We start from the raw sequence: 22,189 nt of genomic DNA, 5'->3' as shown, positions 1-22,189 counted from the left end.
ACCTGCTCTGTCTGAGGAAGAGTTTAGCCCAGGGAACCTCAAAGGAGGGTCCTCCAGGAGTCTCCTCAGAGTGCCTGCCCCTGTGACTGTCTGACAGGGGGGCTGTCCAGATAGTCACAGCTCCTTGATTCAGGACCAGTCTCTCTTGACTTCTCACCTCCATCCCTTCAAATCTAAGGCTTATATTTTGAAGCACTGTAGCCCTCCTCCACCCACACACACCATTAAAAAAAAAAAATTCACACATGGATTTTTCTCTTGAATATATTTAAACTCAAGTGGTTTTAAAATGATTGGGGTTCAAATTCCTCTTTGAATTTTACCCTTTCTCTCATGTTTTAAAAACAGTCTTTAGTAAATTAAACTATGACAAACAGAAAGCTTCCTGGGGGGTTGGTTGTAATATTGCTAAACTCAACATGACGTTTCAGAGATAAAAGTAATTTATGCACCTAATTATTTATTCCCAAAGAAGGACTATAGGACTTGTGCTTAAAGAGGTCAGGATAATAAGTAGCATACAATTATCTGACTGTTTGCCTACTTGAATTTTAATGACCATATAATACTTGCCTATTTAATTGTGTTACTTTTAGCCTTAAGTTCACAAATAGCAATTTGAAACCTGTTAATTCTCTGATATTCCCTGGTTTTGCCCGCAAACACAGAAAATGATTGAAGCTCTGACATCCAGAGCTTGTTAACAGATGAGGTCAGAAATGGAAATAAATCCAACATAAGACACCAGTGCAGCGAAAGTGAAAGACAAGGTAGAAGAGTGATCATCAAGAACTTTCCTCTGGTCCTCACGCCAGGGTCCTGGGCGCAAATCCAGTTTCCAGCCCCTTGGCTATTTTCTCTTTCCCCAAAAAAGAGCAGGTTAGGAGTGACAAACGTCTTTCAGGTCTGAGCACCCAAACACCCAGGTCTTCCTCCCACAACAAACTGTTCCCTGAAGGCCAGAATTATCCAGCCCCAAACTTGTCAATAGGGCCAAATTGAGAAATTCTAGGATACAAGGAAGACATAGCCCTAAACAAGTAATCATGGCCTAAATGATGGTTACAAAAGAGGAAGCGACCAATTTCCTTAGAGTTATCCAATTCAAAGTGTGATTAAAAAAAAACAAAAAGTGTTTTCTCTTCAGGCACTTCACAGATGATGGAGATTCTCCCAACTAAGAAGGACACATTCACTTTGAGTTCTGGCTCTCACAGCAACAGAAGTTTTGTGCTAATCCGATCACATTCTCTTCCTGAGATTGCTGCTTGGTGTTAGGGGTTTAGTTTACAACTGTGAAATGGACCAGACTGAGGTGTAATCAGCAACCTCAGATTTACCATGACCATGCTCCAACACTGCCATGAGAAGAGATAAGGGGCAAACCAAGCTCAGGTGCCATCGTTTTTACCACCGATTCCTCCCCCAGATGCGAACTATTCCACTTATTAAATTCCTTCTGCTCCTTACTTGCCACCATCCAGAACTTTCCCATTAGTCCCAGCTTTAAAATTCCCATAAGCCCTGGCATCCTTTTACACCAGTCTGGATGTGCTGTGACTGCATCCAGCTCTAGATCTGAGCCAGAAAAACCTGACGTTGCATCCTGACTCTGCAACTCACTGCACATCAGTTTCTTAATCTGTATTTTAAAAAAGAAAAAAAAAAGGGAGACTGTAACATCCCTTCAAGGGATTTTGTAAGGGTTAAATGAAATAATACTAGCCCCTTGTAGGCATTCAGTTATCATCATCCCAAAGTCTAAACAAAAGGGCTCCTTTTAGAATGCACCGTGTTATAATCCCTGGTGCAGGCTGACAGAGCTCAACCTACATTCTAATGACTACCACTTCCTCAAGGGAATCCTCCCCCCTAATAAAGTCAGCCTCACAGAATGCCTAGACCTCTGTGATAAGCAAAGGAAGGCAGCAAACAATGGTAAAGGAGAACACTGGCCTTGCCTTCTTTGTCCCAATCCTTCAAAGAGAGGTCACTTACAGTCTAGGGGTAAGTACTAATTCGCTTTGCCTTGTCAACTTGGTTACCATTTTAAGTGCAAATGGATATCCTACCTGTAGCATTCCTCACAGGTCCCAGAAAGACAGTCTCCACTAATAAACACAATTCTGACTTCTTCATGTCCTCTCCACAAATCCCAGCAAACTCAACCTGCAATTGGCTTACTGCTATTTTCTTCCCATAACAGAGGGTGGGAAATAAAGCACAAGATTTGGAGTTAGTTCGGCCTCAGTTTGAATCCTGGCTTCAGCACTGAGTAACCTTTAGAGTAAGTGGCTTCACTTTTTTTCTTCTAAGAAAGTCTTTAGTCCTCCTTTATTTTTAGAAGATAATTTCGCTTGATACAAAATTCTAGGCGAGTGGTTTTTTGTTTCAAAACGTTAAATATTTCAATCCACTCTTTTATTTCTTGCATGGTTTCTGAAAAGAAGTCTGATTTAATTCTAATCTTTTTTTTCTTAATAGATCTTTATTGGGGTATAATTGCTTCACAATACTGTGTTAGTTTCTGTTGCACACCAAAGTGAATCAGCCATATGCATACATATGTCCCCATATCCCCTCCCTCTTGAGCCTCCCTCCCATCCTCCCGATCCCACCCCTCTAGATCATCGTAAAGCACCAAGCTGATCTCCCTGCACTATGCTGCTGCTTCCCACTAGCTACCTAATTTTACATTTGGTAGTGTACATATGTTGATGCCCCAGCTTTCCCTTCCCACCCTGTGTCCTCAAGTCCATTCTCTATGTCTATGTCTTTATTCCTGCCCTGCAACTAGGTTCATCAGTACCATTTTTTAGATTCCATATATATGTGTGTTAGCATACGGTATTTGTTTTTCTCTTTCTGACTTACTTCACTCTGTATGACAGACTCTAGGTCCATCCACCTCACTACAAATAACTCAATTTTGTTTCTTTTTATGGCTGAGTAATATTCCATTATATATGTGTGCCACATCTTCTTCATTTTTGGGCCTCACCCTTAAGTTTCCTCACTGACAAAATGAAAATAATCTTTTTTTTTTTTAAGTAGACCAATCTATTAGCTAACTGTTGCAAGAAATTACAGCTACTGAAATAAAGAACCTGACAAAGTACCTGGCACATGATAGGCACTCAATAAACAGTAGCAATCACTGCAAGCTCTAACCCTTAACAATGTTAAAAATCTTACTTAAAATTTCTGCAGACAGGGCACATTTGTGGAATGAAACGTGCTATACCTGAGGAGTCCAAGACTCCATGAAGTCTCTCAATACTCTACAAGTAGATACATGCTCCAGACTTCAGAATCCTCTGAGAGGATTTCCCTGGTTCACCCACAAACAGAGCTGATTACCCACCCTGTCCTTGTCAATCACTGTCATGTCTTGTATTGAATTTAACATGTGCTCTTGCCTTTATCTTCCTACCTGTCCCCTTTTTTAAGCTAAGAGCTCTCTGAGCATAGAGAAGTGGCTTATTTTTGATACTGAGTTTAAAAAATAAATGTTTGTTTGTTAAATAAATACCCCAAAAGCCACAAACTCTAAAGATTGCTAAGCAGAGTCAGTTCCTGTAAGAAAGGATTCTAACATTTTCCTTTTAACCAAGTCAACTGCATGAGACCCAACTGTCTTGACAGCACTGAGGCAAATACTAAATGAAGTGAGAATTAATACGGTTCGCACCCTGTTGTGCCTTATTGAAATCACCAAGATTATAAAACACACTCCTGTAACCTGGTTCAATCCTGTTACTAATGTTCTGCTGGAGGCTTCCCTGTAACGTCTTTTTAGAGCAATTTCTTGGCACCCAGTTTGTTTAAGAACCTTAATTTGATTCAATGGCAAAGCATGAAGTTCTCATGTTAAGTTCTGTTTGTATCTTACAAATTCCTCAGTTAATGTGCTTGCCATTTTACTTTTTTCCAACACTATAAAAGCAGATTCTCGCAAACCATCCCTTCTCCCCACCCTTCAATAGAGACTATATAGCTACCTCCCTACTTGGGCAGAAAGACTACATAACCACACCAGCAAGGATGGGAACTGCCCAGTGCTCCCAAATGGAGACTAGTCTCTGTATTCAGTACTGGTAGGGATACGGGACACAACAAAAAGTATCTACTCTTTGGACTTCCCTGGTGGCGCAACGGTTAAGAATCCACCTGCCAATGCAGGGGACATGGGTTTGAGCCCTGGTCCGGGAAGATCCCACATGCCGTGGAGTAATTAAGCCCGAGCGCCACAACTACTGAGCCTGTGCTCTACAGGCCGCAAGCCACGACTACTGAGCCCGCATGCCACAACTACAGAAGCCCTTGTGCCTAGAGCCCATGCTCCGCAACAAGAGAAGCCACCGCAATGAGCAGCCTGAGCACCACAACGAAGAGTAGCCCCCGCTCGCCGCAACTAGAGAAAAGCCCGCACGCAGCAAAGAAGATCCAATGCAGCCATAAATAAATAAATAGGTAAATAAAAAGTATCTACTCTTTGACAGAAAGTTTCGTACAAATGGACAGAGCAGACTGCTATTAAATTCAGCCTCCTTGACACTCACCATTTCTAGTGAATACTCTTTTACTTTCCCTGTTCCCCAAGGAGATGACCTAAGAGCTCTCTGTTTCACATGTAAGTGTGAGATGCCTGGATCAGGGACAACGAGATACCTCTGCAAGTTAAATATTCACATGACTCCTGGACATCAGTGGTGGGATCAGTTTTTTCATTCATATGATCAAAGAAGCAAAGATTCCTTCTCAATATGTTGAGGGATCAATTCCTTCTCAATACAAGGGCAGGAGAGGGATCTAGGAAGAGTGGTTGCTACAAGAGCCAGGAAGAAAAGCTTCAGGTAAAAAAGCTTCAAGTGTTTTTGGGTTTGGTTTTTTTTTTTGGGGGGGGGAGGTGCAGGGGAGGGGGTAGAGATCCTACACTGGATCATACCCAAGTCAGTTAAATAATTAATGTAACTATAGCCTTACCTGGAACCCTGGATCTCAAGAAATAGAGGAACTTCCCATTCTTGGAGTGCATGATGGCTCTCTTAATGAACTCCACCACTGATTGACAGCGATCCTCAAACTTGGGATGACACCACAGGCTGAAGGTTCCTGCCATGGAAAGTTAAGGAGAGGTAAAAAATGCAAAACTTACTTCGAAAAGATTTGAGAGGCTGGCTTGAACATTTTAATGATTCTCACTTCTGGGAGGGTAGTTTTTAGTCAAGCTGAGTCAGACAAAGGTCCCTGTTCCTGCTTGTTCCACAACTAATGGAAAGATGTTGCCTTTAATAAGACATAAAGTAGGTCTTACAAGGTTTTTGTTAAACAATAATAAATTCAAGTCAGAAAAAGAGATATAAATAGATTTTGTTGGCTATGAACATGAATCTTTAAACCACAGACCATAAAGAAAAGACTGCTATAGCAAAAGCGAGTTTACATGACATACCCTCAAAAATATCTAAGTCTTCAAGTATGCATGGAATAGTCCAGGAAAGACAAGAACAGCAGTTTTGTGGGTCTCACTCATTCATATGTGTGTTAGGCACAAAAATCAAATTCTAAGTCTTTTCTTCTGTAACTTCTAAAATCCCATGCTCCAACATGTTACAAAGATCCCACCCCAAACTTTAGAATCCCGAAGGCAAAAGGGAATCTGAACTCCCATGACTTAAAAAAAACAACAACAAAAAAACTCCAACAACTAAAGCACTAAATCCAAAGGAGTCACAAAAGGGATACTAATCACTCAAGAGAACTATAGATGTGAGTCTCCCTAATTACTCTCACAGGATCACTTAAAAAGACGAAGACAAATGTTCCACTGCAAGCTGGCAACTGAAAGGCCCACAGGCTTCTATTAAAAATTCCATTTATTCAAGGAATAAAAGTCCCTTTGAACAAAAGGTAACTGGAGAACCATTTGAAAACGCCCTCCCATTCCTGGCATCTCACCTATCAGGAACCTAGAGGTCAAGCATTCATTCTTCATTTCCATGGCCTAGTCACATCATTTTAATAGGTTTATAAAAGCACTTCACTCTGAAATGCTTTTTCTTTGTTTGTTTGTTTGATTTTTGTTTTTAGAAACAGCAGGAAAACAGGCAGCAGTCTACCCCACAGTTCTCTAATTCTCAGGTCTTTGGACTGAAGTTCCTTTCTCTTCATGCATCTCGAAAGCAGAGGTGGAGGGGCTTCCCTGGTGGTGCAGTGGCTAAGAATCCGCCTGCCAATGCAGGAGACACGGGTTTGAGCCCTGGTCCGGGAAGATCCCACATGCCACAGAGCAACTAAGCCCGTGCACCATAACTACTGAGCCTGCGCTCTAGAGCCCACGAGCCACAACTACTGAGCTCGTGTGCCACAACTACTGAAGCCTGTGCACCTAGAGACTGTTTTCCGCAACAAGAGAAGCCACCACAATGAGAAGCCCATGCACCACAATGAAGAGTAGCCCCTGCTCGCTACAACAAGAGAAAAGCCCCGCACGCGGCAATGAAGACCCAACGCAGGCAAAAATAAATAAATAAGAAAGCAGAGATGGGGGCAGAGGAAACCATGGACAAAGCTATGCTGACCTAAACAGGTACTTCCTGTCTAACAGGAGAAGCAAACCAAATAAATCCCGCAGAACATGGCTGAGAACAGGAGAGAGACAGTGGTGCCTGAGAAGAGCATGAAAGAGCCCCTTACTTGAAATGCAATATCTAATATAGCTCATTTGAAGTTGATCACATGTGGGAAGAGTATGAGGGATAGGGGGGCAAGTCCCTGAAACGCCCCAGAGTTCTCCACACTTTTTAAATTTGTAGCATATTACAAATTTTTGACAAAGGATATATTAGCCAGCCCTACCACCAATGACCATCACAAGTTTGTGGCCCAAGTCAAATACAGAATGCCCATCCAGACTGCAGTGTTGAACAAGTCAGCTTCTCGACATCACTGGAATATTAAGCACAACCGGACCACAGAGGGGGAAGTACTGCCAGGAAGGAAGACAGACAGTCTAAAGCACGTTGATCCCACAAACTCTCATAGAGTTCTGATGACTATTTCCTATGAGACTACAAAGCTGACCAAAAGAAGACATAATTATCACCATGCTGCCTGGCAAGAAGAGCTGATGGGACTTCCAGGCAAAGAAATTCAGAACAGAACAGTCACAGGATCAACAAATTCTCCTCTTTGTATATATGATTTAATAGTAAATATCTCTAGATGGTAAGTTTAATTATAAACCAAAGTTTGGAAGAATGTGTCTAATGGTCCTAGGTTATTTCTTCCTTCTACCAAGAGTTTTACTGGCTTTTTTCTGTTCTTCTTCAGACTCTCCAATTTAGTAGACAAGATGCTGAGAATACTTTTAAACGGCACCCTTAGGCTCCTCCCAACCCCCACCAACATTTCTTCCAGTGATCGAAATCAGTGCCCATATCAATATTCAATTGAGTCTACGAGATTTTCCTCCCCATTCACAGTTCCATTTCTATGAATCCTTCCAATGAAAAAGTCAGATAGCAAAGGTAGGAAAAGGCAAAGGGGGAAGAAGCCTTCCTTCAAATGCCAGCACCTCTCACCTCTGTAGTGCTCCATTCTGGTGTGATGGGTGATACCCTGTGATCGGAAACTGAGGCTCAGGATATAACGAGGATCAGAGCTGTCTCGTACCAGGAAAGAACCATCGGGCTTGCCTTTCAGCTTCATCTCTGCATCTTCCCAATTCATCGGCCCCCAATACCAACCACACTATCAAAGAAGAAGTGGTCAAGTAGTTAACAGAACAGAGAAATGTCAAAGTTTTCAGCACAATTTCTCTTACCACAAGAACCCCGTTTCCAAAACACTGCAATAGGTAAAGGCTGCTAGGAGTGTCCCAACCATTAGCAATGAACACCAGGTTCATCACACTTTTAGGTCTCCAAAGTAACAGAAAAATAATTTTACAATTCCATTACCAAGGCCCTACAAAGAAGAGAAGAGCGACCTGGGTTAACTATGTAAACATTTCTCCATCACGTTCAGATTTTTTTTTTCAGATTCAATTTTACAACATCTCTTATAGAACTAATAATAGCAGTATATTGTTTTGTCACTGTAAATACAGAGGCAAGGAAACTACTCTTCCTCTAAAAATAATAAAAGGGGAGCTGGAACAGAATTAGGAGAACGCAAGAGGAGGCACCACTTACCTTCTCCAGCTCTCGAAGGCTGGCTGCAAAGCTGCTTGAGTCGGGCCGGTAGAGGGGACACTGGAGGGGTGGCGGGGGTTGGCTGTGCAGGGATTCGGCTGCTCGGAGGGGAGCGATCCGGGGAAACGCATCTGCAGGGCAAGAGAGTGGCGGTCACTTGTCGACCCTCATTGTTCCCAACCTCAAGAAGACCGTCCCCCCAAAACAAAGAGGCTAACTGAAGAGGGGCAAGGCATTAGAAGATAAGCCGGAAAGGGTGGAAGCCAAAGCAGTGGGGAAGAGCTGGATGGGCTGGGACAAAAAGCTGTGTGGGCTCGTGTAAGCTGTGAAGGATGGGTGGGGGCGTTTAACCCCAGGAAAGGGGTAAGGAGCAGCTCACTAACCTGACTAAGGTGACTACTTCAGGGCCTTCACCAGCCTAGAGCGATTCCAACTTCTCCCACCTCGAGGTGAAGTGCCAGTAAAGCAGCCTTGGAAATAGTGACTCGCCTACTTGCCCGGGAAGAGCAATGATTTTGCCAGGCAAGTAGATTTTGCCAGGTGAGTAGAAAATAATTCATTTCATTCATTTTATGCCTTGGGTACTGGAGGCTGGCAAAGCAGGTATGGGCTACTGAATGCTTGGGACTTACTTACAAGGCTGCAGTAAATGCTAAAAGCTTAGAAAACCACAGAACTTTGAAAACCAGCAACATATTAAACCTCCTCCCTCTACTAAAATTAAGGCAGTTTCCTAAATGATACTGACTCAAAGACTGCAAAACAGTTTCAGCAGCAAAGAGACAAAAATATCCAATAGTCTTTTATCTCTACCAAAAATCAGATTCACCTCCATAAAGAAAACGGGTTAGAAAAACCAGTTCTTGGCCTCATTTCCAAGGAGTTCTGGTCCAGCCAAGGGGATACAATTTAAGCTTTCTCATAAATTCTGTTATTTCCATAAATAAATTTCTCCCATCCTTCAGAAGTATATCACTTGGTACTCCCCACTCTTGCAAGTCCTGCGTCTAGGCTAAGCTAACCTGGGGCATGAGGTGGAGGAGGCGGAGGTAGGGGGAAAGACTGCAGGGAAGACCCCATCGGAGCCACAAGGACAGATGTAGGCAGCGTCCCACTGATATCATCTAGAAGAGAGAACAAAAGCAAGAGGTTCAGAAATATGGGCACAGAATGAGCAAGGTGAAGGCAGAGGAGAGGGAGAAGGATCATCAGGCTGCCCTCTGGGGCAAGATGGCCTGACCTTCACCCTGTCTTTTTGCACACAGGGCAACAATCATCTTAATCTGGTTTCCTTGGCTTGAAAGCAGGAAAGTAAGGATATCCCTAAAGCTGCCTACTAGCAGTAGATTCAGAGCAAGATAAATACCCTTTATAAATAAATAAAGATCGAATCCATATATGGACAGTAGATGTTATAGCATGCAGGTAAGAGACCCATTTAACCACTTCGGGAGAGGACAGGGGTGCTGAGAAAGGGACAAGAAATAATTGGGCCATCAATAGAAACCCAGGAGCTTGTTTGGCTCCTGGCAAGGAACAACAGGTCCATAGAGCTCACCCTCCCACTAGGGCAAGAAGACAGAGAGGGGAGGAAACTATACCTAGGAGGCTGAGGCTTCTTCTTGGAGGAGGAGGGGGAGTTGGAGGGTGTGGAGAGGTCAGGCCCCGCTGAGAGATGTCCACGTCCACAAGTGACACTGTTTCACCTGAGGGATTCATGGAGCAAGCATGTTACAGTAGCACCTTGCCCAAAGCCAAGGCCAGGAAGCAAAGGGAAACAGAGGGCAAGCAAGGGAGGCTAGAGAGGTCCATGGCTCTCAGAAAGCTCAAAATCTAATGCTCCTTGGCTGGAATCCCACACCCCGCCCAAAAAAACCACCTGAGAAGTCAATTTTAAGTTCCATCATTCCTTAACCCCGTTAAAGATCAAGGATCTTTAAGACAAAAACATGGGATTGACAGTTGAAAAGCCAACTAATCCTGGCTCTGCCACTGAGGATATAACCTTGAATAAGAGGCCTTCTTTATTCAAATAGAACCCACACCACTTATTTTTTACAGATTTGTATACCAATTTTTGCCTCAGAGAGCAAGGCAAGCAGCTTGTTACAAGCCCAAATGGACATGGAGAGCAAGTGCCATTTAAATGTAAGAGCTGTTAAGCTGAATGCAGATAGAGGCCCCAATGCTAGCTCTACCTTCTTCCTAAAGGGCTTTCCACATCTAGGTTTTCCAGGATACTCACTCATAAGAGAACCAACCATTTCAGATATCCATTAATTCCTAATAGTTGAGGCTGCAAAGGCCGAAAAGTGCATTTACAACCCTAATAATTAACTACTTCCTCAGTCAGGCACATGGTTTCCTTACTTCCCAGCATGTCACGCAGTTCTGTTCTCTGCCATATACACTCCTTCTTGCCACCCAACCCCGTCTAACCTCTCTCCACTTGAATCACCAGAGAACGAAGGGTATTTTATCGACAAAAGGTTGACAGCCAAGAATAAGTTTGTTTTGGTAGGCCTGATCCACAACTCAGAATTTGGGATTTCTGTAATTTGGCCCTTAGGGTGTTATTTCCAACACCTTCTTCTTATTTGGGAAGCTGAATTACCCCTCAGCTAGGATTTTAATGTTTCCCAGTTAAGAAAATGAGGTAACAAATATCTCTAAAAGGCCAGAAGCTGGGTTTTCAGAATCTAATATGGTTTTTTTTAACAAAGGTCTTGAACACTAATTAAGATAAGCAGAAAAGCTCTACCAAAAGTCATCAGTGGAAGTTCTAGGAACTCATCACACAGCTTAATGACTGAGGGCCTAGCTGCCCAGAGCAATGCAATGAGCCCAGGTTTCCTGAAGGGTCAGAGAGGTCTAGATTGTATGCACTTAAAGGATGTAATTCAAGAGAGCTAAGGCTCTTTGAAATAAGAACGTGGAACCTGAAACTACAAATGTGGGTTTCATTACTTTAAAAGGGAAACAACTACTAACTAGAAAGACATTCTGCTACAGGATAAGATCCTTTAATTCGTTGCTTGGGATAAGAACAGAGGGGATATGAACAGAGGACCTCCTTCTCCACCTGTGCCTAGTGTAGGCACCAACTCACCTGTCCTGACAGCTCACAGCAGTCTACCCAGTGATGGGGGTTCCACTAGCTGGCTTAACATTTTCCTGGAAATGTCCAGTCCCAGATCAGAATTCTTGCAATCATCTTTTTTGAGGGACACAGTATCCAAAAGAGTTTGAAATTGGGATTTGGTTTAAAGGCTTCTCAGCCATGCCCAGTGAAGAGCACTCAGTTTCTGAGATTTGAGGCTGTGAGCTCCAGACTTCCTTTTCTACAGCTCATTCAAGCAGGAGCTTCACACCTGACTCACAAAACAAAAGGTCTCCCTCAGAAAAAGCCCCCCTTTAAAGGAGAAGGCAAAAGGACATTTGACCGCTTTCCTACTTTAGCAACTGTGTTCCCTGCTGCAAGAGGAGAGACTTAAATTAGATCCAGTGAAGAACCCTTTAACAGCTGCAAGAACTGCTAGCCCCTAAAATGGGTAAGACAAGAGTTCATGTGATCCCCTTTGCCCAAAGTCTTTAAAAATAGACCAGATCATCATGGATCATGTTTATTAGATAATCCATGAACTCCCTTGGAAGCAGGGACAGGAACTGTATGACTTTTGGGGAGTCCTTTATGCGTTATGAGCCTATAAATTTGTAATTTCTACTTTTAATTTATATGTGATGACCCTGAACTAAAGCCTGCATAACTGCCAGGGCCACATAATTACCAGCATGCAGTCTCTACCTCAAACTATAAAACATCCAAAGTCAAGAATACATTTCACACCATAAAAATAGCCTCACCCCAAACCCAGCAGGCACGAAATGAAGAAAATAACTGCAGACATGCTTGAAGCTCCCTCTGAGATGCATCTGCAAGTGTTTCCTGACTCGTCTCAGAACACTCGTGCTTTCAGATGTCAGAAGAAAAAGAAAGAGATCACCCTTACCTGTGAACAGGGGGCTGAAGGAGACTGGAGAAAAGGCACTTTGAGTTCTTGTCAACCTGGGTTTCCTGAGGGGTGAGAAGCACACAGAGAATGAGGTGCGGAATGAACACACATGCATTTAAATCACTGCAACAACAACAACAATAACAAAAAATCACTGCAACACTCAATTCCAGATGCACCAAAAAACAAAGCAAACCCTAGTCGTTGTCAGCCACACTTTTGTAATAAAGCCTAAAATTTAAAGGGGGAGAATAAAACAATTAAGGCAATTCCTAAATAGATTTGGCTACAGAATTCAGCAGCCTACAAAGCAATAAGAAATCTCTTTGGAGCTTTCCATACCCATCACATTAAAAGACTAAAACACCTTGAGTGGTAATTAGTAAGTCCATTTCTAGAAGAAGCAAGTCGCACACAGAGTTGATTTTCACATGGGAGCCAAGAAAAAGGTTCTTGACCTGAACAGGTGCCACCTCAGAGCACCAGCTTTCCCTCTGGGCCTGCTCCTAGGAGCAGGAAGTCCCAAAATGAATCAGGCAAGATTTTTGGACTTGAGGACAGCACTATAGGATACACATGCAATCTTCAACCAGTAAGAACTCTGATTTTTGCAAAATGCCTCCAAGCCATAGGTCAAAACCAAAGGGGAGCCTCTTCAAGTTAGGAGCTCTACCTGGCACCCAAAGAAGACGGCCTCTTCCCCTTTGAGAGCTGCCAGTCACAGCTCTCCCCCCAGGACTGCTCCTGATACTGCTCCCAAACCAGCTGGAAAACCCAGATGTCCTGTGAAGACACACCAATTTCAACTGGCTTTTGGGCGAGAAATGAAAGAAATCCAAAAGACTCTGACAAAGACTTTCTGGCTAGAAACGTGCTGAGCTCAAAAAACTCACCTCAGAATGACTGAATTGACTAAAAGGGAAAGAAGTTGAGGAGGTGATGAAAATATGCTATACCTTGATTATGGCAGAGGTTATGATGTTGACATCTGCCAAAATTAATAAAACTGAGCAACTTTAAAAAGGTGAATTTTAGGTGGTATATAAATGATATGTCAACAAATCAGGCTTAAAAAAAAAATTCTACCACCAAATTAAATGCCTGACTCCACACCTTGTAGCTGGCTCACTTTCCAAAATTACTCTCACCCAAAGGTTGAAATAAAACTTCAACTTCACCAATAGACAGGGGCAGAAGCAAAGAAAATCCAAAATGAAATCCTATTTTAAAATATTTGACTTTGGAAGATCTTTATTCATTTATGTTTTAACAGAGATGTCTGCTCTTCTCAGAACTCACTTCAAACAGAATTTCAAAACCATACTGTGAAGACCTTACTCAGAAACAGCCAAGATGCCGGAATCCCTCTCCTGACCTATCTCACACGCCCTCTGCAGCCACCTCCACGATGAGGCTTGAGAAGTCTAATGATGGTGCCCACTGTCAACGCCCCGCCCACAGCACACACAGGAGAGGTGGCTACATCAGAACAAGACACAAGCACACACAGTCCCTCTATTTATAAAAGTTGCTCATGGCAGTCTGCAGCTTAGTTTCAACACTCCAGAGGGCTGGAATGGAAAGTTAATTCCACTGGACATTAACTTTAAGACTGAAGAGCTTTCAAGCTGATTTTTATTCAGTAACTTGTGGATACAAGATTAAACTCAGCAAGCAGAAACCTAAAGCCCTGGCCTTTCGAAGGGTTCACACCTCAGCCATTTGGCAGTTTGCCTCTTTTCAAAGGAAGCTGCGTTACTCTGCCATCTGCCCATACTGGGGACGAGCCTCCTCAGTGCCAAGCACTGAAGAACAGCAGTACCCAAACGCACACATCTTGCGGAGGCCTTCTCACTCCAGCTCATCTTCTCCCCGCCCCTGGCATTTTGAAGAAAATCATAGTTTCTAGGATCTAGAAAAAGAAATACATACGACTCTAAACCCAAGCGGAGCCATTTGAGAGCCCTAGGATGGCTTTTTCTGGCAAATGAGGAAGGTTAAAGAAGTAGAAGGTCTAAGAGGCTGAAAGGCTAATAATAGATATGAGTGCTTCCTTCTCTCTTTGGGGAGATATTGTCTAACTGAAAATCCAAAACAGTTTCTGTCTCAAGGATCCTGAGAGCATTCTAATGGCAGTCATTCATGAAAAGACCAATCTAGACAACTATAAAAAACAAAGCAAGGGAATGATGAACATAAAATTGAGGATGGTGGTTGGTTACATGGGGGAGGGCGAGATGTAATCAGGAAGTAACACACAGGGGTCTTCAAAGGTACTGATAACATCTATTTTTAAAGCTTAGTGATGGTTACCCAGGTACACATTTCATTATTATTACTGTACATACACTTTATACATCTCTTCTTATATATATGAAACATTTAAAATGATAACCATTCTAAGCTGGATGTGCTGTTTTTTGGAGAGCAACATGAATGACACAGCTCCAGATAACATTTTTAACTAACCCTTCTATACTACATTCCCATATTATTCTATTCCTCCCCAGACCACCTTGACAAGCATTAGGGTACAAAGTTAAAGCCACTGTAACTCTGCCAGTGGGCCACTTGCATCTTAGCAGCAGAAAAACCTGATGGGTGGTGTGGGGTAGGACTTGGTGGGCTATGCCTCGGATGGCAGAACAAGACAGGGGCAGCAGAAGACCTTAGGTAAAGGTCTTCTCTGAGGCAAGTAGTCCTTTGTGTCAGCTATGCACTGCTTGTGCTGCAGGTAACAGAGATAGGATGCCTCTGCCCATTTCCACTCTGCAAATTACTAACTGTATAGCAACAGATTTGTGGGATAAAAGGAGTTCATTAGACTAGACAGGCTGACAACACACTGATACAACCACTGGCCACTTTTCAAATTCCTTGAAGCCTAAAATATAAACAATGAAATAGTAATGCTTTCCCTCTCTTGTCCATAAATCCCCTCTATGGTGTCCTAAGACTTACACATGTCCTTTTCTAACTTCTAAAGTAGAATGTCCAAATACCAGGTTTTGCGGCCACAATTTACCTCTGCCCCTGCTAAGGCACACCGCGCCAAGCCAGCCAGCCTCTGCCATTGCCAACACATCGTAAGCCAGTGTCTGCTCTTGAGCTACAGGCACAAAAACCACATGTTCATTTTTAGTTCCAATACACAGGCATCTGTGCAACACGGTCAGATCTGAAACTCCACCATAAACCAACTAAAGAACCTATGGAGGGAACTTCCAGAGAAAAGCCCAGAGGTGTAGCCCAAGGTCTAAAACCTTAGGAATGATGTCAGTGGACAAAATGTTAAGAAGTAAAAGACACAAGACTCAAATGGACAGAGATTTCTGAAGCCAGGCTGCTCATTCCAAAAGAGAGCTTGTCAACCACAACCACTTCATGGAAAAATAGTTAAAAAGATCAACAGAATATGGACCCAAAACCGAAACATAAAGTCAGACCCTCCTTGGGACTTCCCTGGTGGCACAGTGGTTAAGAATCTGCCTGCCAATTCAGAGGACACGGGTTCGAGCCCTGGTCCTGGAAGATCCCACATGCTGCCAACTAAGCCCATGCGCCACAACTGCTGAGCCTGCGTGCTGAGCTCTGAGAAGCCCGCACACCACAACGAAGAGTGCCCACTCTCCACACTAGAGAAAGCCTGCACGCAGCAACGAAGACCCAATGCAGCCAATAAATAAATAATTTTAAAAATAAAAACACTTGGAGTTTAAAAAAAAAAATCAGACCCTCCTCACCACACCATAAAATCATTTTGCTCTCAGCATGTCATGCTCTTTCTCAAAAAGACCCCTTAGACCTGAAGACCCAGGAAAACAGAGAAAAGGGTTTCTCATGTCTGCCAGGTCTGTCCACGACAGCAGGGCCCCAAATTGATGCCAAGGGAGCCTGCCTCTCTTTCCAGAATTGAATCTTTCTTCCCAGATAGGAAACCACTACAGAACTGTTCTCCATTTTTCCACCCCACAACTATGAAGACTGCCAGTAATATCCTCAACTGGTAAGTAAGAAAAAAACAAACCTTGAGAAATGAACAAGGTACCCATTTCCAAACAAGTATGTATTATGTGATGATTCAAAAAAGTAAGATCAAATGCTATTTCTCACCAAACACAAAGGAAGACAATCAGCTAAACATATGTGAAACAGACAAGGGAACTTCACTGGTTTTCCTGAAATAGCAATCGTATATAACACTGAAGCCCACGGGCATCAAGCCCAGCTCTCTGAATCCCAACATATGTGTGTTACACGGCCTAGCCCAGTTCTTCAGAACAGAAACCTGATTAGCTGGTGGGCCCATTTCTTCCTTCACTTCAAAAGAGTTACCTAAGCTAACTCATACTAGACCTAAGGCTCTGTATATCCAGGAAGGTCAACTTAGCAGACTCTAAAGCATCTGAAAGGAACTAAAGTTTGCTTAATGTTAAAATATGTAAACTGTTAAGCCTTATTAATGATTGTAGGGGGACTTCCCTGGAGGTCCAGTGGTTAAGACTCAGCGTTTCGGGCTTCCCTGGTGGCGCAGTGGTTAAGAATCCACCTGCCAATACAGGGGACATGGGCTCGAGCCCTGGTCTGGAAAGATCCCACATGCCGTGGAGCAACTAAGCCTGTGCGCCACAACTACTGAGCCTGTGATCTAGAGCCTGTGAGCCACAACTACTGAACCTGTGCACCACAACTACTGAAGCCCGCACGCCTAGAGCCCATGCTCTGCAACAAGAGAAGCCACCACAATGAGAAGCCCGTGCACCGCAACAAAGAGTAGCCCCCACTTGCCGCAACTAGAGAAAGCCCATGCGCAGCAATGAAGACCCAACACAGCCAAAAAAAGAAAAAAGAATCCTCCTGCCAATGCAGGGGACACGGGTTCGAGCCCTGGTCTGGGAAGATCCCACATGCCACAGAGCAACTAAGCCCATGTGCCACAACTACTGAGCCTGCGTTCTAGAGCCCGTGAGCCACAACTACTGAGCCTGCGTGCCACAACTACTGAAGCCCATGTGTCTATAGCCCGTGCTCCGCAACAAGAGAAGCCACCGCAATGAGAAGCCAGCACACCACAACGAAGAGCAGCCTCCGCTCGCTGCATCTAAAGAAAGCCCGCACGCAGCAACGAAGAGCCAGCGCAGCCATACGTACATACGTACATACATAAATAAATAAAAAGACTCTGCGCTTCCGCCACAGTGGGAGCAGGTTCTATCCCTGGTGAGGGAACTAAGATCCCACATGCCGTGCGGCATGGCCAAAAAAATAAATTAATTAAATAAAATTAAAAAATGATTGTAGGAGGTACTTTCTAGTAATAGCTGTGAGGAAGTTAAATGCTGAGAAGAGCAAAGAGAATCATGCCCAGAGGTTACTGTAAAAGCCCCAAATTATACAGCAAAGACTGCAGAGACTCGTAATTAACTCCAACAATAAGAAGGCAGGCATATACCTTCTGGCAAAAGACTGACATTTCTCATGGCTTCCAGGTCCTACCAATCAAAACAAGAGCACAAGCTAAAAATCCAAACTTATCCTTCCTCCCAACAGGGCGGACTTACTAAGGAGGTGCAGATCCATAGAAATCACAACTACCCTGGCCAGACTTATCAAGCTTCTCACAGCTGCGAGGCTGCCAGCAAGACTGGCACATAGTAAGCTGTGGAGAAGCTAACAAGAAAATCTAACAGCACCAAATCCTAAGCACTAAAAAAAAAAAAAATCACCAGTTCAATCTTACTGCTTCTCCTCCAAAAGCACAAAATATTCCATCTCAATTTCTCTTGTCTTCACTCTATTCCTATAAGGACAGGAACAAGACAGGAATCACTCCCATTTTACAGATTAAAAAACGGGGGGAAGTATGAAGAAGACAAAATTGGCCCGCATCCCACAGCTGATGCTGGAGTCCTACATGGAATCTAAATGTTCACATTCTCTGTACAACATGCTGCCTCCTAACAGCAGTCAACCAAACGTTCATACATGAATACCTAGCTCTTCTCCAATTCATCAGAAAAAGCTCTTGGACCAAAAAATGTAATTCTCCAGTGCCCTGAACTAAGCTTCTTTGCAGAGCTACAGCCCAATTTGCTCTGCAGTAGAAATCTGTATTGTGCTTAGTGTGAGGGTTGGTCACAGAGCAGCCAATGACCATTAAATTCTGCTTCCAAATGCAAAAAACCGTATAATGTTATATGCCTTTTCCTCCTCCTAATCTATTAGACGTAGCAGCTAATTTCACGCCACACCTCCTATTTGGCGTCTCTGGAATCTTAGACCAAGTCCTGGTCAATATGGAACAAAGGCAAGACAAACCACAAGAAAACTAGCAATCTATCCTATGTCATTACCCACAGCTTCAATCCTGCCCTCCCCCCAGCTGATGAAAATTTCATCTACACTGGTTACATGGAGCATCGAATACAGAGCCTACCACGAAATAGCTGCTTCAGCAGCCACACTTTTCCAGACCTGAGCTCCCAGCGTGAGTTCATTGGGAGGCAAATGTGGGAACATACATCTACCTGAAGGGGCAACACGCATCAACCTACTGATTTCCTCAGGAAGTCTGGGTTTGGTCTGATCCCCAAGATAAGTCCCCGGCCCAGCTGTTCAGAAAAGGCAACAAAGTCAAACTGACCAAGGGAATTCCCTGGCGGTCCAGGGGTTAGGACTCTGCGCTTCCACTGCAGGGGGCACAGGTTCCATCCCTGGTCAGGGAACTGAGATTCCCCCGTGCCACATGGCAAAAACAAAAAGAAACAAACAAAAAAAACCTGACCCCACACTTTCTTCTTGAAGTACAAGTTCCTTTGAAAGGATGAGTGGTTTCCAGTCCAGATCACACCTTAGGACCGACTAGGGAGCTTTTTAAAAATCCAGTCTTGGCCCTCTGATCATTTCCCAAAGCTCCCCACGTGACTCTGGTGAACAGTAGTTCTCAATGTTTTTCAGCCTTGGGTTGTGGCTGCCAGTGCATCTCATGGATCCATCACATGAGCTGCATCAAAACCAATTCCACTCTTTCTAAGAACCCACTCAACAGTGCAAACCACAATGGCAGTTACCACAAGGGAAGTCTTATTTCATTGACACAAAAGTTGACAGCTTTTCTAAACCGATGTAGAAATCTAACACTGGATATCTGAGAGCCGTCCACCCTTCAGAAATGCAGGAAAAAAATGTCTAAGTTTGGAATTTTCATCAATTGGCCTAGAACTCATGTACTAATGTACATGAGTATACCTCGTACTTAGACTTCTCATGTGGGTTTGAGAGCAAGGCTATTTTCTATTCTCACAGTGGTCAGCATACAGGCTTGAGATACCAAGTATATCTAAGAAACCAACCAAGAAAACATTAAAACTTTGAACAGAGATGCCCAACTGACTGGTGGCCTACAACTACACAAGTCTGTCACATCATCTGCACGCGTGAGTGTGAAGGGGGTGCTGGTACACAGAAAGAATAAGCAAGGTGGTCAAACACAACACCAACTTTTTGCCCCAAAGGCTACACCTTTCCATCAAGCCCCCTGCCAGGGGTAATGGTAGACAGACACCTTGGAAAAACTTTAAAAGCTGGGACAGGGTGGGCGTGGGGGGGGATGGTTTGGAATCATCGCCCAACTAGAGAGATGCTAACCAGCTGATAAGTGTCACCGCGCGAGTGAATTCTTAGAGTGAAGGCTGCTCCCACAATCAGCTCTAACCTAATGGGCAATGTCACCACCTTTCACCCCAAGTCTCCGCCTCCTTATGAAGACCATACCTTAAGAATTGTCAGGATCGTGTTAGCAGTAGAATAAAAGGGAAATGAAACAAGAAAAGGAAGTCGGTCAGCCAGCCCCACCGCCCCCCAGCCGGTCTCACCTCCCCGCGTCCAGCTCCCGGCCCGCAAAGCCTCCCACGTCTGTCAGGCTCGCAGCTGAAGCACCCAGCTCTCCGGAAGGCCTCTTGCCGGCCCCATCCCCACCGCCGGAGCCACCGTTGCAGCTCTTCGTGCGGAAGAGGCGACTGAGGCGGACTTTGAGGGAGCTCTTCCGAGAAGGGCCCGCGAGCGGCCGGAGGGGCCCAGGAGGAGGCGGGGGTGGGGGAGGTTGCTGCTGCTCCCCTCTACTCAAGCGCCCTGGAGGGACCAAGTCCTGCACCAGGAAGGGCACCGGGGGTAACTCAGGGCCCGGGGGCTGCAGAAGAAGCCGGCCGCCCCCTCCTCCTCCGCGGCCCGGGCTGCTGAGCTCCTCTTCCGAGCAGCTGTTAGTCTCCAGGCTCTCGGCCTCCGACTCCAAGCCTTCCAGGACCAGCAGCGCGTCGCTCGTTTCCGTGGGGTCCTCCCCGGCCTGCGGGGCGGCAGCAGGCGGCTGGGGCTGCGGAGGGGGCGGCTGCGGGGGGCACGGGCACGGGCAGCAACCCCCGCCGACCGTCTTGACCCCGGGCCCCGCAGGCTGCCCGAGCCCCAGAGCCGCCAACTGCGCCTCTAGTCCAGCCGCCGGGCCCCAGGTCCGCTCGAGCGCCAACCCCGGCGGCAGGGCCTTGGGGTCCAGGGCACAGCGGTGCCGAGGACACAGCAGTTCCGAGGGTCCCGGCTCCCGGGCCGCCTCCGCGTCCTCCTCCTCCGGCGGCCGACCCACGTTGCGGAACACCATCAGCTGAGGCGGCCGGGAGCCCCGCGGGCCCGGCCGCGCGAGGAAGGGTGGCGGCGCGGGGCCATGGCCCGGAGGCGGCGGCGGCGGGCCTGGCTCGGGGGCCGCCTCTCCATAGCCGAGCAGGCGGCTCAGGACGCGGTACGAAGCGGCCGCCGCCGCCGCCTCACCATCCCGGAGCTCGGCCCCCTGCATCGGGGAGAGGGAGGGAGGGCGGGCGGCTGGGAGCCGGGCTGGGGTGGGGACTAGGCCGGGCCCCTCCGGAGCCCCGCCCGCCGCGGCCCCCGGAACGACAGTGCTAACGGCCGCTGCGGCCTCTGCCTCATAGAGGGGGCGGGGGGCGCGCGGAGCCCAGCGCGAGCCCACCCTGCGCGGCGCCGCCGAGCACCGCCCCCAATGCGTCACTTCCGGGTGATGGTGGCCGCGCCTTCTCCCCTGGTCGTGCTCGCGCCGGCCTCTCCGAAAAGTGACGTTACGCGGGGCCTGGGCCGCTATTGGCCGCGAGCTGCTTCTCGCCTAGCCCTTAGTCCGGTACCCCGACCCTGGTTTTTCACTTCCCGGGCCCTCTGGCCGAAGCCACCCTTCGGGATAAGGTGGGGTGGCCCTGGAAAGCTTGGTCTAGTCCTGGGAGAGAGCTGCTGGCCTTGGGAGGACAGTACCTTTGGCTCTGGTCCCGCCTATGCCGCTTGCGATGTGTGACAGTAGCCAAGTTGTTTGTTCATTGACTAACTGTATCCCCGCCTTGGCATCCAGTGAATATTTATGGAATGACACATGAATAACATGTTCTAGACCCAGTGCTGTGCTGATAAATGTTGAACAGCCGACTGTCGGGAGAAAAGGGGAATGTATGCACATATATAGGTACATAAGGATGTGTAGCACAGAATTTACAAATAATAGTGTACATTTGCAGATTCCTTATAACTAATTTATTCTAACAGAATGCTTTCACTGATTTTTGCCCAACTGCTGTATGGGTAGCCAACCCGTGGTTTCAGTTGACTGGGGAATGTAATCACAACATGGTTGTTGGTTGATGTCCTCTGTGTCAATGTAAGAGGAAAGTGAATAAACAAGACGTCTTACCTGTCAATTATGGGAGCGACTTCTTTGCTGAATAAGAAAACAGTTTTCAAATACTGAAAGAATATTTCCTCAAGTTTTGTGCAATACAGAATGTAATGGCTACAAACATAACACATTCACTTAAAATCTGAATTATTTACATTTTCTCATCACTTTCTTAAATCTAGATTATCGACAAAACAATCAAGTCCCTATTTGTATCGTCTGCCGATTTCTCTGGTGTAAATCCTCCCACAAAGGCTGAT

General features: G+C 45.4%; 1 protein-coding gene across 1 annotated transcript in view; it reads right to left on the bottom strand.

Annotated features, from left to right (window-relative positions):
- The window catches only part of SOCS7 (suppressor of cytokine signaling 7), a 33,584-nt gene extending 12,353 nt beyond the window's left edge, over window positions 1-21,231 (bottom strand). The window contains exons 1-6 of the mRNA XM_079906110.1: window positions 20,086-21,231; window positions 12,209-12,273; window positions 9,800-9,904; window positions 8,199-8,329; window positions 7,587-7,755; window positions 4,987-5,115 (exon numbers count right to left, since the gene is read on the bottom strand). Of these exons, the coding sequence (XP_079762236.1) occupies window positions 4,987-5,115; window positions 7,587-7,755; window positions 8,199-8,329; window positions 9,800-9,904; window positions 12,209-12,273; window positions 20,086-21,050 (1,564 nt within the window). The 5' untranslated portion in view covers window positions 21,051-21,231. The remainder of the gene's footprint in view (window positions 1-4,986; window positions 5,116-7,586; window positions 7,756-8,198; window positions 8,330-9,799; window positions 9,905-12,208; window positions 12,274-20,085) is intronic.
- Window positions 21,232-22,189: the final 958 nt, after the last annotated feature.

This window comes from Stenella coeruleoalba (assembly GCF_951394435.1).
Source record: "Stenella coeruleoalba genome assembly, chromosome: 19".
NCBI lineage: Eukaryota > Metazoa > Chordata > Mammalia > Artiodactyla > Delphinidae > Stenella > Stenella coeruleoalba.
This window is presented reverse-complemented; position numbering and strand designations above follow the sequence as displayed.